Source organism: Aristolochia californica, unplaced genomic scaffold (genome assembly GCF_029961685.1).
Source record: "Aristolochia californica isolate CCGP_79_NKW_82.1479 unplaced genomic scaffold, dmAriCali1.0.hap1 SCAF_6, whole genome shotgun sequence".
In the NCBI taxonomy this organism is placed as follows: domain Eukaryota; kingdom Viridiplantae; phylum Streptophyta; class Magnoliopsida; order Piperales; family Aristolochiaceae; genus Aristolochia; species Aristolochia californica.
The window spans coordinates 36589699-36604921 of record NW_027182257.1 but is presented as its reverse complement, the minus strand read 5'-3'; the positions used below and the strand labels follow the sequence as shown (position 1 = coordinate 36604921).

Below are 15223 nucleotides of genomic sequence, written 5' to 3'. Positions count from 1 at the left end.
TATGTATCCAAGTCTACTATGCCACGAGTCAAAAGAATCAAATAATAGGACATATGATGAAATATTACTCATATTAATACTCTTGGTAGAAATTACATTTAATCTAAATAATTCATAAGAAACATAACTCTTTCCTACAAAAGAGCCAACTTTGTCAATTACAACCTTAATTGACTCAAACATTAATTTGTAGCATAGTTGACTCAAAAGGAACTCACTAACAAGATTTTTTCGGATGTCTAACATGTATTACACATTGTGGAGAGTAAGAGTGTTCCTGGATATAAACTTTAACACTACTTCTCCTTCACCGATTACTTGAGTAATGCTGGAATTGCCTATTGTCATAGTTCTTCTTTTGACTTTCTGGTAAGAATAAAAAGAGCAAATACCATAACAAATAAATAAATTTGCTCTTGTGTAAATCCATCGATTGTTTGGATTAAATGCTGGGTTTAACTCTAAGTTAGTTGTAACTAACTTGTCATTGGTTCTAACTAATTATCATATTCGTGTTCACACTATTAAGCAAAGTGACCTGAAATTTCACAGACACAATAAACTCTATTATTTTGTTCCTTCTAAATCTTTTGTTTACGGTTACCAAGGTGTTTCTTGGGTTTCTTCTTTGTGAAGTAAGCTTTCTTGGATTCTATCAAATTTTCTTTCCACTAGCTTCAGAGTCGTCGCTAAGTTTTTCTATGTATTTTTTTTATGTTTTCCTTCAATCAGGATTGAAACCAACAATTCTTCTAATGAGGGAAGTTCTCTTTATGTTTCGTTTGATCTGACCATGATGCTAGAAATTTTTATATACGAGTTGATGGAATTATGTCATCTATTGGAATACCATTAGTGATGATCTTAACAACAATGTTTTGAATCTCATGTGCTTGATCGATCACCGATTTTCCATCTACCATCATATAGATGAAATAATCTACTGTAAAAAAAAATTTCTTCTGGCTTAGTTTCTTGCTCATACTTTGTCTCTACCTTAATCCTCTTGTAGTTTTAACATTAGAGTATATGCATATAAATTGTTGTTGAGATAACTAAGGATTAGTCCATGACACAGATTATCATCTTTTTCATATTTATGTTTAGTACATGATCTCCTTGGTTCATGGTCTTTGGGGTTACTAACATAAGGTTCATTCACGATCACATAAAACTACTCTAAAGTTGTTAACCAATATTTATTTTCTTCTACCATCTAGAATAGTTCTTTCCATTTAAAAATTCAAGTTTTAGTGTTTTGTTCAATGAGTTACAAAATTTTCCATTCTGATATTCCAAAAGTCGAATCTCTTTCAAAATTGTTAGAAAATTTAACTGTAAGAATATGAATAACACTAATAAACCGTAATAAGTAATGTTCTTGCCAACACGAACCTTTTTTGCCAAATTGTTTCACATAAAATAAATAAAGAAAATAATACCTTAAAAAGACTTGAAGCATGTATTCACTATCTTTGAAAGAGATTTACCTCATACAGTACTAAATGTTGGTGATCCCTCCCCTAGATACAATAAATTTTATACCCTCTTAAACATGCACAATACTAAGATAAGCTCATGAACTTAGTTGGACTTTTTTTCCGACTACATGAACTGTATCAAATGGAAGTATTTTTCTTCCTTGTCTATTAAGAACAAAGAAAGCCTCAAGAACACCTCTTTTTCTTTCAGAGATCAATGATGTTCTTCTCTGTCTATTCTCTCATTCTATAGCTCTATTTATATGACTCTCCAATGAATTCTATAAAATTACCCCTTAATATGGCCGTCCAGATCTGTAACCACTCGATAGATCAATAGTCTCAAATGGGTGATCAACAATGAAGGAGGCGATTCTGGTGCACACATGCTTTTTTTCAGATTAAAAAAAAAGTGCTTAACAAATGTTCTTCTGCCCTTAAGTTAAAACTTAAGAAACTACTCATGATTCATTTTGTTTTTCTGGCATTGAAACACCCCAGACCTTCCCCACTTCTACTAGATTTCATGCGGAAACGAGAAACTCTTTCACCAAGCTTGTTTATGCTGATTTTAAACATCCGAGATTAGATATCAGAATCATGGGATCATCGGAGCTTTATAGAGATAGGAAAACGAGTTCGGCTCTGTTGGACCATCCACCGAAACGGAAAATGTTAGACCCTTCGGAACGGTTCAAGTATAAGAAGAAACGAAGAAGACGAAGGTGTAAGCAAGAGAAAAAAAAAGGAAAATTTATCTCGATAAGACTGGGCCAGAATTCAAAATCAATCCTGGACTTCTTGCTTATAAGACTATATGTCATCGATTGCAGTTTCAAACTGACGTAGTTTATTTTCATTTAGAATTCAAAGACGACGGTGTCAGTCTTCTAGAGATCCAGGTTCCATAAAAAACAGCTATGATTTACGCGGGATTCATATGACATGAGATTGACGAAATAGAAGATATTATAGTTTAATCCGGGGAAGAAACTAGCCGGACAAATGACAATGCAGGATTGGCCATTTGCTGGCTTTTACAATTTCCTTTTAGTCGACGTAGGAGCAGTCAACTGAGTGTTTTCTCTTGCTCCAAATGACCTTCAGGACTTGCAGTCTAACAAGCATGGACCCTTTAAGCTGTTGGACATCGTCAGGATGACCATCTCTTGAAACTCAAATATTCTTCCAAATTGTTACTAATACATGTAAGCAACCGAATTTCAGAAGCATGAACGTTTACCTCCAGTTCTGAAAGGGATAAAGGGTTATCTCATGTGTTTGATAGAGTTAGGACCTTTGATGTATTCATATGCAACCCACATGAATGAAGAACCTTGATTACGTCCCATAAAACACGTATCGATTAGAAATCCAAAGGTAACATATAAGGAGGTTAGTATGAGACTCGATGATTAGTCTAAGATTAGTCTCATCTCATGCTAGGGAAGGGGGAATGTGACCCATCCATTCTCTCAATGTGAATAGAATCTATTCACCCACTAGTAGAGATTAAACTTTAAGGTAGACAGCGGCCAGACATGGATCAAATGTCAAACGACATTCAAGTTTAATAAGAAAAAAAGAAGAAGCTAAGTTGATAGTCAAACTGCAAAAACTTTTCCCTATAGGGACGATGATACATCCTCTTGAAACAGGACAAGTCTGGCCAAATTCGAACAGGATTCTTATGATTTGGCTCTTTTCTTCCCCACCTTGACAATCTGTTCAGATTAGGTATTAAATAATGCCATTAGTCCAGAAGATGATCCTCCTTTCTTATCAGATGTGGACGTTATGCAAGTAAAAAGAATAAGTTCGTAAGACTAATCAAACGCGAGTAATTTGGAAGGTAGTGCATGAATTGGATCTCGTCAGACAATTAACCTTCCCTTCATGATCAAGTAATCAGGATGGCTTCCTACGATCTCTGACTGCGATTGTGGCAACAAATTTTACTGCGAATCAAACCAAAGTTTCTTCCAGGTTGAAGGCCTCCATGCTTGACTTTCACGCAAATCATCACAATTACAATGTTCTCGTTGCATGAATCTGTTTTTTTTTTTTTTTTTTTTTTTTTTGTCTTTGGCTGAAAAGAATAGTTTTCCGTATCGAATTTTGAGGTCGCCGACAAGAGATACAGACTTGTTAGAACTCGTATCTGAAGTGGGTGAATCAAACTAAGGTTTTGAGTCTTGAGCAGTAGAACAATGCCGATTACAGAATGGGTATTGGTCAATCCGGAATTACGCGTAGATGCACAGGAGTTGGAGCTTGGAAGAACAGTAGAGCCACCCAACGAATGGGTCTCCACAGCAGTTTATAAACTATTCCTTATGGAGACGGTTTCTGGTCTTCTCCCTGTCCCTTTAAAATCTGATATGTATACTTTTTGACAAATCCGTTGTCAAATTTCAAACATGGAGGCGTTTTCAAAGCCAAACATATCTGATTGATTCGTCTTTTCGGAGAGATGGAGATGTGAAATCTTGATCAGAAGCCAAGCACAGGTCGACTGGAGTAGGTGAACTACCACCGGTGACAAACATAATGAACTCCCTCTTCTGGGCTCCACTTCCCTATTATAACTGTAAAAATGATTCCCTTCACCTCTATATAAAGCTGTCAATTGCCATCCTGCTCACTCAAACTCCTGCAGGCTTCTCGAGCTCTACTGGTTTTAGTACTAGTACTGCTGGTGCTGCTGCCATGGCTGGCTCTTTCTTGGCCTATTCCACTTTGGCTCTGCTTGTTCTCTTTGTGGGGAGCTCTTCTGCGCAGCTCTCCACTACTTTCTACTCCAAATCGTGCCCGAAACTTCTTTTGACTGTGAAGTCTTCAGTCCAATCTGCTATCTCGAAGGAACGACGGATGGGGGCGTCGCTTCTTCGTTTGCACTTCCATGACTGCTTTGTCAATGTAGACTTTTCTACCATCTTTCCATCCTGTACGTAGTCAAGTATCTGATAAGCAGTTTAATTAATTTCTTGTGATTTTCTTACAGGGATGCGATGGGTCTGTTCTTCTGGACGACACGTCGTCTTTCACAGGTGAGAAAACTGCAGTGCCTAATCGGAATTCTGCCCGGGGATTCGATGTGGTAGATGACATCAAGTCGGCAGTGGAGAAGGTGTGCCCAGGTGTGGTGTCGTGCGCTGATATTCTGGCGATTGCCGCCAGGGACTCTGTGGTTGTAGTAAGTACAGAGGCTCTTCCCTCGTTGAATTTAGCTTTGGTCTGTAACTTCCATCCCTGACAAGCTCTGTTTGAATGCAAAATGATATGATTTGCAGCTTGAAGGACCTACCTGGGCCGTCAAACTGGGACGAAGAGATGCCAGAACTGCCAGTCGCTCTGCCGCTAACAACGACATCCCTCCTCCTACTTCTAGCCTCAGCAACCTCATCTCAAAATTCAGCGCTCAGGGCCTCTCTGCTAAAGATATGGTTGCCTTGTCTGGTAAGACTATCTCCTTCTCTTTCTTTCCATATCTCTCCGGCTCTCTCTTTCTCTAATCTGGAGCTGATCATGCGGAGACAGGCTCCCACACGATTGGACAAGCACGCTGCACCAACTTCAGAGCTCATATCTACAACGACAGCAACATCGAAAGCTCCTTCGCCACCTCCAGAAAATCAAACTGCCCAAGAGCATCTGGCTCGGGAGACAACAACTTGGGGCCTCTCGATCTCCAGACCCCTACCGGCTTCGACAACAACTACTACAAGAACCTGGTGAACAAGAAAGGACTCCTCCACTCCGATCAAGAGCTCTTCAATGGCGGATCGACCGACTCCCAAGTACGATCGTATAGCAGCAATCCCAGCAGTTTCAGCTCGGACTTCGCGGCGGCGATGATCAAGATGGGAGACATCAAGCCATTGACCGGCTCCAACGGCGAGATTAGGAAGAACTGCAGGAGGCTTAATTAACCATTACGTTTTGATTTCATCGAAATGGTAACATTGCAAAGGTGTTGTCATTTTTGTAGCGATTCCTTGGTTAAGCGTGCTTTTTATGAGAATTGAGTGTAGTATCTTGTCTGCTGCTGAATAAACAAGTTTGCCTTGATGCTTGTAATACTTGCTCCTTTTTGAATTTTCTGAGTTTTTATTAACGATCGATTAAGGAATACCGACTTAGAAGGGAAGATCACGAGTCGAGTTTTTGCAGAATGCATTATACACAGAGAAGGAAATTAAGCGAATTTAAAATTTCACCATGAATAATAAAAAAATATTTTTCTGTAATTTTTTGTTGGAAAATGGAAGGTTCCCATCGTTACTGATCGGCTTATCTTTACTAATCTTCTCTGCTTGCTGTGTCATAGATCCATCTTATTAATGAGTTTTTTACATATTTTCTAATCTGTAAGACTTTCAGTTTCCCTTCCTTCCAGTTTTCTTACCTTTCAAGGGCATTAACACCCGAAAATCCACGAGTATCCCTCATTTTTTATAAAATCCCCTCGAAATTAAAGAAAATAATCAATCACTTGAGCTTCAATCGTTGTTCGTGAGAGGGCGATAGTAATCGTCATGCCAAGGAATTTTTACTAATTATCGGTGAAAAGATGGGAAATTACCATTCTTGGACTAACTATTTTGCAATGTCATGATGAAAACACCCTTTTGTCGCCATAGGAAAATCAAATAACAAAAAAATTATTTTTTCATTGAAAAAAATTTCAATTAGCACAAACACACGCTTACTTAGGCCGAAGCAACAACCCAAAAGTTTTCGGAAACACTTGTCCGAGTTCCCGAGAGCTTTTGGAGTGCTTCCCATTGCGCTGCATCTTTCTCTTAGACCTTGGGCGAATATAATGGGTGTGAGATTTGTTTTGGCACAAATCCGAAGGGGTGAGATGAAACTTCGCATTGCTCTTTTTCCTTCTTTTGGTTTTCATTTTAAGGAGAAGAGGATAGATTTTTTTTTCTTCTTCCCAATTACTTTGTCGTCTTTTGTGATGTCTGCAATACCACAAGTTCGTTCTGTACTTCGTTTGTGTCATAAGGCCAACAATATCACAAGTCTTTTGTTTTTTGGTTATCCGTACCAATCATCTTGTCAAGAACGCGTGTTGACATGTTTTCAATTTGCTAATGCTTGGTGTTTGCTTCTCCAATTTGGCATAATTGCAGCCAAATTTTATCTGAAATGTTACTTCCTTTGAGCTACTGCGTCCTCTGGCTGAACGTCAGTTGTTTGAGATTTTGCAGCTGTAGAATCTAGGAAATGGTAGGTTTCTGTAGTAAACTTCCTTATATCTTAACATGAGAGGAGAAGCTCGTGAGATTTCAGCCAAGTGAGACTACTACAGAAAACCAGCTTTTTATAAACCCTAGTAAGGTAAAATCATTCCTATAGGTAGCTTATAGCTTGGGCATAGAAAATGTTAGTATGGGGATGTCTGTGTTGAAGTCTCAGGGAGGTTGGGTGAAGTTTGTGTGTGACCAAAATTTAAAGAGTTTCTAAGACTTCCTTTTTCTGGTGATTTTTTTTTCCATGAGAGATCAAATTGTTCTATGAAGTAGGTATCTGGTTATTGAGAGGGACTTACTGTTATTGTTAGGCGGATAAGGTATTTCAAGGTGAAGAACAAGCACATATGAAAAGAGAAAATTCTGGGTTTTTTTAGCATCAACTTATGGATTTCTTCATGAGGTAATGTTTGAAGCATAAGAAGTGTGCCTACTGTAGTATTTAACTTCTTACCCCACCCTTGCACTGAAGCAATTGACCCAACTCTGTTTGGTCATTTTCGTAGAATACTCCTAATTGGGGCTAGCAGGTCTGTGTTCTTTATGTTATTATTATTATTATTATTATTATTATTTTTTTTTTTTCTTTGCAGACAACATGAGAAAGCAGAGGGTGAGGAAGAGCGCTTGCAGGTGCCGCCCGGCATCATCAAGTGATTATGTGTCCACCACTCCAGGTCCCATTCTACCTGTTCCACAGGCAAAGATGGCCAGTACGACCATTAGCAATTTTGGTTTTATTTTGTCATGAAATTCGTTGAGAAAAACATCAGTGTGTTGTCCTATTTTCTCCCCACCCGAGGAGATCATTAAGAGCCTGTGTTTGATGAGATGATTGCAGTTCCTTGAAGTCCTTCCTTTTCTGTTTCATGGTCATGTTTCTTGCTAATTTCATTAAGGACAAGTGCCATGGGTATGGAACAGCCCTTTTCCCTTTGCTTTTGTCTGTCTTCCTCCCTCCACTAATTATTTTATTGTGTTATTATCTCGGAGAAAGGGATCGCCTGATGATTTCAGGAGAAAGTTGGATCCTTTTTTTCATTTGTATTTTTTGTTGCTTTACTTTGAATCTGCTTTAATTAGTTTAGTTTGACAAATTTGATGTTGTGCTCAAAGAATTTTGGTCTATATTATTTGCTCTTTTGGTATTTAGTAAAAAATTCTCTTTCAGTAGTTGGTGGAGACAGCCAGCTTCTTGTCTTGGGTTTCTTGTTTCCTCCCTGTTATCTTGTTGCAATTTCATCAAGTGGATTTGAGCAAGAACGATGGTTCAATTTGTTTTTGTGGGTTGATTTTGTGGGTTGACCTCTGAACAGGGCGAACTGTCTGTCTTTTGTAGTGGATGAGAGAATGGAAGATAATTTCTTGGGGCCAGTTTCTGCTTGTTTTTTCGTTCTTTTGAGTTTTAAGCTTGGTGGATCTTCTATAAGCATCATAGATTATGGTGTAGGATTTAGGTGAACGGATTGAATAGCAAGTTTTTTGAATGGATCATAGTATTCTTTATTTCTTCTTTTACCATTATGAGTTCTTTTGGATCAACAAAGACATCAGATGGGTTAGACTTTTGGTTGCCTCAAATAAGCTGTCATCTCTTCTGAAAATTAACCCAATTTGAATCTCTTTGTACAACATCTGATGCATAAAACCTGTTTTCTATTAGCAGACAGTTTTTATTCAACAATTTGAATCTACCTCAAGTGGCAATCTCTTCTTGTTTATAAAAAGAAAAAGTCTTTTCAGATTGGTTCATGTAAATCAAGATGTAAAACGAGTGGGAACATTCTTTCCAGAAAAGATTTAGGGCAACTCTTTTGCACCTTTATTTGCCCCCCAAGCTCATCTTGTAATTTTGTATTTGGCTAGAATTGGTAAATACTAGAACTGTTTTGGATTATTCAGGGCATAGTGACAATGTCCAAACCGATTGATTTTCGTTGAAAACTTTAATTAGGTTGTGGATCTGGCTGTGAACTTAATTGTTTGAGTTTTGAGATCTTACTCTAATAGAGAACATATCATTATAGTTCAGAGAAATGGTTAAATTGCTTGCAGGAAGTATATTGATTGCTACTGTGTTTGTTCAGAGGCTTTTATGCTACAGGTTTTATCTAGTCCCATTGTTTCTTTTCCTGATTAAACAATTTCTTAATGGATTTTAAGCTCAAAATGGTAAGAATACTCAAAAGTATCTTTGAGAGGGTGATGTTTCAAATCAACCAAAATCTATGTTTTTTTTTTCTGTAAGAAATTATTCTTCCTTGACAAAATTTTTTTAGTAATATACATTACTGAATTGGAATTTGTTGACAAGACATTGAACTTAGGTGAATGATTTATTACCTTCCCTAAAATGTAAGAATCCTGCAACACATGGCTAAGTCACCATTCTAACAACAACTAGAGTATCTCCTTCAAATCACTAGCTATAGCCTAGACAATATGTATTAATGCAAAATCTAAAAGTCATTAATTCAGCCTTACTATAGGTAAAGGTCACAAAGTGACACAACAATGAAGATGATTGGGGTGTGTTCTTGTCGACAAGAAACCATTGGAAAACGGAGTTGCAATTTTTTTTTGGTGTTTGTGTAATTTTTTTTTCTGGGACAAACAAGATTTTCTTTTGATTCCTCTTCATCTCTCTTGTCTTTAGACAAGGTTAAAAATGATAAAGAAAATGAGTTTCCTATTACTCCAATAAAAAATCATGGGAAAATAAATTAAAAACGTTAAAGTGGTTCTCGATTTTGAATACGAAAATTGCATATGTGATTAGTAAGAAGTCTTATACTAATGAGAAGAGCTAATAAAACAAACCAAATAGATCAGGATTATGTGGTGTGACAAGTTGCCAGCTCCATGTGAGAAATAGAATAAACAACAAGCTCAACAAGAGGTTCCTTTTGTTATAGTGTTTGAATTATATTGAAGAAACCACTAAATTGGTCTTGGATGCTTTCTTTAATGAATTGGCAAGCAACCTATGGCTCAATTTTCAGGTTGTTAAAACTTCAAAATTTTAATATGGATGGACAGTTAATCAAATATTTTATTTTTATAATTTGAACTTGTAATGCCCCTATAATTCCCTCTAATGTTGTGTTGGATGTGACAAATAGATTTGTAATGGGTTTATTCAAAAGAAACCTCAATTAGGATTTAGTAAATTAGAAAACTTTTGCTTACCCAATCTTGCTTTTGACATTCTACGTCTTCACAAACTACTACGTTCTTGCGTGATCCCTATATAAACCATTCCCACTGCAACTTTTCCTTGCATCCATTACTATTTATCCATCTTCTTCCTCTTCTTCTTTTTGTTTAGTCTCGTGAAAGCAAAAGTACATCAAATTACATAATGAAGAGAAGCCAGCTGACATTTGCTCCTGAATTCGATGGGATGGAGTTGTTTCAAACGGTTTCCACTCAACCCTCAGCTAGACAACTCGCCAACCCAACGGAGGGAAGATAGAGAGGAAGTTGTCTTCGTTGGCGACAATGGATAGCAAATTGTGAGAAAGCTAATTGTGCTTAGCTCCGGAATTGGATGGACTTCACTTCTTTGAGACGGTCGCATTCAATCTTCAGTTGGGTCGTGCATGGTGGCAAAGAGTGACAAGTTGCAGCAATTAGTACTTGTGTGCACATGGTGCCAGAGTTTGATGGGTTTGAGAAGGGGAAGCATTGAGTCGAGTCAAGCTCAAACGTACATATGTTTGAGTTGGGCTTGATCTAAATACTTTGAACTCGACCTCTAACTTAGTCTCAAGCCTGAAATTAGAATCGAGTTCAAACCCAATAATTTTTACTGAGTTTGAGATTGAGCTCCAACCTACAATTAAAATTTTGCATAAAATATATATCAAATAAACTACAGATAAAATGCAATAGAGAGAATCTCCCCATAAAGAGAAATATTTAGAGAGCATTTCGAAAAACATACAATCTGTTGGAAGATGGGCTCAAGCCCACAAGCTCAAGACAAGAAGCCCACACGTCAAAAGAGTGGCATATGTGTAAAATATGGTACTTTCCATAAAGATGGCATAGAAGTGTAAATATGTGTTCCTTTTATGTCTTTTGTTTTATCAAGTTGTAGCCCTAAGGGTATTGTAAAACTATAAATAAAGGCATTGGCTAAGAGGTAGGGCATTGAAGCACTCTCCTCTCTTTCCACAAATTTGTCCAGCCCTCATTTTTCTTTTTGACGCAACCCTCCTCTCCCTTAATCCAAACTCTCTTCTTCCACGTTCTTCTTCTTCTCTTCTCCTTCTCTCTTCTTCTTCTTCTTCTTTCTTGTTGATCTAAAGTTCCTTTCATGAGATCCTAAATTCTACATGGTATCAGAGCAAGGAGTTTAGGATCTCTTCATGGAGTTATTATGAAATCTGTTCAAGAAGTTCTAAAAGAAGTTCAGTCATAAAGAGACAAGTTCATCATCTTCTTATTTACGTTTTTTTTTGTTTCCTTTTCTTATTTACATACTTCTTTTTACTGTTTTTCTTTACTTCTTGAATTTTGAGTCACATCAAGTCAAGATAAATCTTTATATGTTGTAAAGATTTATTTCTATGACTAAATTAATGTTATAATCTTTACTCCTTGTAAATCAATTACAAGAGTGATCAACATCATTTGCTGTTTGCATCTTATTAAGATTGATGGGTGAAATTCAATTACCTTTATGTAATTTGGATCCATCTCATTTGAGGTAGAATTCTAGCACATGTTGATGTATCTTCTCCTACTTAAGGTTGCTCATGGGTTTGTGTTATGTTGTTGGATGCCCATTATATGTTTGATGAAATGCCAACAGCCATTTACCCTTTGTAGTTCCGTGTTTTTTTTTTTTTTAACTTCAACAATTGAATTTTTTCTTACGTTGAAGTCTCCCATGAGCTGAAGATAAATCTCTTCCAAGTGTCTTGGTTTGTCGTTAAATCTTCTCTAAATTTTTGTCTATTGCTCGTTTGTGTTGGAGTTTGGATTAAGGCCTAATCGGTTGCATCTACTTTCTTCTCTTTGTTCTTATGAATACAAGAGAAGTTGAGTGATGGTTGGATGTTATTATCACTTTCTAAAGGCACAAATTTGTTGATAATTTGGTGCTTGCCCGTGTGAAAGAAATTGGTTTTTGTTCTCTTTTGTTGGTGATTGATTTGGTCTACGGGTTCTTCAAATTACATAGAGTAATTGTTCTTTGAAGAAGGCATTTTTCCCTTGACCTCCATATTTTACTTGCCTCATTATGGAGATTGGATATAATAGTAATAAGAGTGATATACTCCGTATTACTACAATTCCACTTAGAGGTCTCTTCAATTACATGAGTTGGTCACAATAGGTTCGGAGGGTTCTTATTACTCATGACCTCTTGAGCCACGTTGTTAACTTTCCTCCCATTGATGAAGAAGATGTGTCCTACCACAAGTGGGTTAAGGATGATAACATGGTGATAAGTTGGCTCATTAATAGCATGGAAGAGCAGGTGGCCAACAATGTGGTCCACTTGGAAACCGCCAAGAACATATGGGACGCTTGTGCCAAGCTTTACTCAAGCACTGCTTCATTACAAAAAAATATATGATGTCTTACAAAACATGCTGCATACGAAACATGGAGATAATACTCATGAATTTTTGGCACGGTTTCATGGTCTTCTTCAAGAATGGAAACTAGCTCAGCCATATTCCACTGATATTGTCGTTCAAGAACGACAAAGAGAAGCTTTGACAACAACCATTTGCTTATCGAATATTAAACCATACCTTGAGGTGGCCAAAACTCAACTTCTAAGTTTTTCTGCTCTTCCATCATTTGATGATATTAGTGCTACATTACTTAGGATATCGGATCCATCCCCTCCTTCTCCTATTGATGCTCTATCGACGATATTCTCTGGCAATCGGGGAACATCTTCCTCATTCCGAGGATGGGGTAGAAATATGAGAGGGGGTCGAACTATGAGAGGGGCTGAAAATAGAGGTGGTAGAATGGGTCAGAATTCTTTCCGTACTGAGCCTCAACTTTGCACTTATTGTGGCCGTCAGAACCACCTTGTGGCATCATGCTAGAAACTTCATGGCAAGCCTGATTGGGCCACAGCTAACCCAGTCTCAGTTAACGTTGAGAAAAATGAAGATAAGGCTGAATTATCATCCGAAAATGTGACTCTTACGGCTGAGGACTATGCTGCATTTCAGAAAATAAAGTCCTTCATGGAATCATCTATTCCCTCATCATCTACTGCTGCCACTGCTATTGCCTCAGGTATGCTTTCTTCCTCTTCTTCCTCTTCCTCTTGGATCATCGACTCCGGGGCCTCTGAACATCTATCAGGTAACAAACGCTTGTTGCAGTCCTTATCTCCTTGTTATCCTCATAAATTCGTTACTATTGCTGATGGTACCTAAACCAAGGTCCTTGACAAAGGTTCCTTCTCTCTTACTTCATCTATTCCCCTTCAAGATGTTTTGTTTGTTCCTCAATTTCCTTTAAATTTGCTCTCGGTTAGCCACTTGACCAAACAATTAAATTGCTCTATCACCTTCTCACCGTCTTCTTGTGTCTTTCAGGATCTCACTACGAAGCGGGTGATTGGTGGCGGCCATGAAAAGGGGGGTTTGTACTACTTCACTCTTCCACCATTAGCTGCATTATCTTCCACTACATCTTAGGCCCAACTTTGGCACAACCGACTTGGTCATCCGTCTACCCCTTCACTTCGTTCTTTGGTTCCATCTTTAAAAGGACTTTCTAATATCAATTGTGAGGTTTGTCAATTAAGTAAACATGTAAGGAGTACATATTCTCCTCGTCTTACAACTACAAGTACTGCTCCATTTGAGCTAATACATTCTGATGTATGGGGCCCTTTATGTGTCTCAAATATTTCCCAAGGTAAATATTTTATCATTTTTGTTGATGATTTTACTCGACTGACTTGGTTATATCTATTTAAAGAGCGTTCCGAAATTCTTCTTTTGTTTAAAAATTTTCATGCTATGGTCTTGACACAATTTGGGAAGAAAATTCAAACCCTTAGATCTGATAATGCTAAGGAATACATGTCTCATGACTTCAAATTATTTTGTGAGAGTAATGGGCTTATTCATTAAACATCATGTGCCTATACTCCTCAATAAAATGGTGTTGCTAAAAGGAAGAATCGTCATCTTCTTGAAGTTGCTCGGGGCCTCCTCTACTCCATGAAGGTACCCTATTTCTATTGGCCTCATGCTATACTTACAACATGCTTTCTCATTAATAGGTTACCTTCATCAGTCCTTCATCATAAAACTCCTTACTCTGTGTTATTTAATGGTGAAGATTCTTTTTCTCTTCCTTTGAAAGTGTTTGGATGTACATGTTTTGTTCATGTTACATCTCCACATAAAAATAAACTTGATCCTCGGTCTATGAAGTGCATTTTTTTTGGATACTCTCACACCCAGAAAGGTTATGTCTGTTACAATCCTACCCTTCAGAGGATGTTTATCTCTAGGGATATTACTTTCTTTGAGGACACTCCCTTCTACTCCTCCCATGATGCTCCTCCAGGATGGACTTGTCCTTCTTCTACTCCTTGTCCGCTTGTGCTATTCAATCTTGAAGTGGATCTATCCCCTGATACATCGGTTGTACCTTCACCTATGGAGTTATCGGATCGACCCGAGGCAAGTCCTTCTCCTCCTATGTATGGGCCTGAATTTGATACTCGGCCTATTGATTTAAGAAAAAAACATCGCTCCTGTACTACTTCGCATCCTATCTCAAATTTTATGTCTCACCATCGCTTGTCTTCTGAGTGTTTTCAGTTTCTTGTGTCCCTTTCCTCTACTTCCGTTCCACAGTCGTATCAGGAGGCCTTGAGACATCCAGGATGGAAGGCAGCTATGGATGAAGAAATGCACGCCTTATACGAAAACCAAACATGGTACTTAATATCACTCCCGAAAGGTAAAAGACCTGTTGGTTGTCGATGGGTTTTTTCGGTGAAACATAATCCGGATGGATCGGTTGCTCGTCTTAAAGCTCGACTGGTTGCTAAGGGCTAAGATGTTGTGGACTCAATAGCACACCGAGTCACACAACGAAGAAGACAACAACAACTCACTCAATAGGATTTAATTCTTATATTTCTTTGAGTAGGATTTATTTCTAATATTGTTTTAAGTAGGATTTATTTCTTATATTGTTTTAAGTAGGAGTTATTTCTAATTACTTTTTATGTAAGGGCATTATGGGGAATTATTGTAATCCTAACCCTAAAACTCCCTATTTAAGGGATAGGTATGAATGAAATAGGTAAGCTTTGAGATTTTAGAATAACCTAGTCTAAATAGGTTGGGATCACCTCTTGATCCCGAGTTTAGGGTTTACTCTAAAAATCCAACCTATCATTCACCCTCCATTGCCATCCATCTTCACCCAAATTCATCTACCATCATCCCTACTAAGAAAAGGAGCTTCCTG

General features: G+C 37.7%; 1 protein-coding gene and 1 long non-coding RNA gene across 2 annotated transcripts; both read left to right on the top strand.

Annotated features, from left to right (window-relative positions):
* The first annotated feature begins 4145 nt into the window (after nucleotides 1-4145).
* LOC137967177 (peroxidase 4-like) lies at nucleotides 4146-5505 on the top strand. Its single transcript, XM_068813651.1, has 4 exons — nucleotides 4146-4400; nucleotides 4486-4677; nucleotides 4775-4940; nucleotides 5022-5505. The coding sequence occupies exons 1-4, from the start codon at nucleotides 4191-4193 to the stop codon at nucleotides 5411-5413; spliced, it is 960 nt and encodes a 319-aa protein (XP_068669752.1). The 5' UTR covers nucleotides 4146-4190; the 3' UTR covers nucleotides 5414-5505.
* Nucleotides 5506-6245: 740 nt separating this feature from the next.
* Nucleotides 6246-7575, top strand: LOC137967127 (uncharacterized). Its single transcript, XR_011116493.1, has 2 exons — nucleotides 6246-6343; nucleotides 7339-7575. It is a non-coding gene; the product is annotated as an uncharacterized lncRNA (long non-coding RNA).
* The last annotated feature ends 7648 nt before the right edge of the window (nucleotides 7576-15223 follow it).

Bases quoted from the DNA above. Each gene is read 5' to 3' on its own strand.
- LOC137967177 (XM_068813651.1), top strand. From the start codon at position 4,191: ATGGCTGGCTCTTTCTTGGCCTATTCCACTTTGGCTCTGCTTGTTCTC. The intron at 4,678-4,774 runs GTAAGTACAGAG...TATGATTTGCAG, and splicing joins CCAGGGACTCTGTGGTTGTA to CTTGAAGGACCTACCTGGGC. The intron at 4,941-5,021 runs GTAAGACTATCT...ATGCGGAGACAG, and splicing joins AGATATGGTTGCCTTGTCTG to GCTCCCACACGATTGGACAA.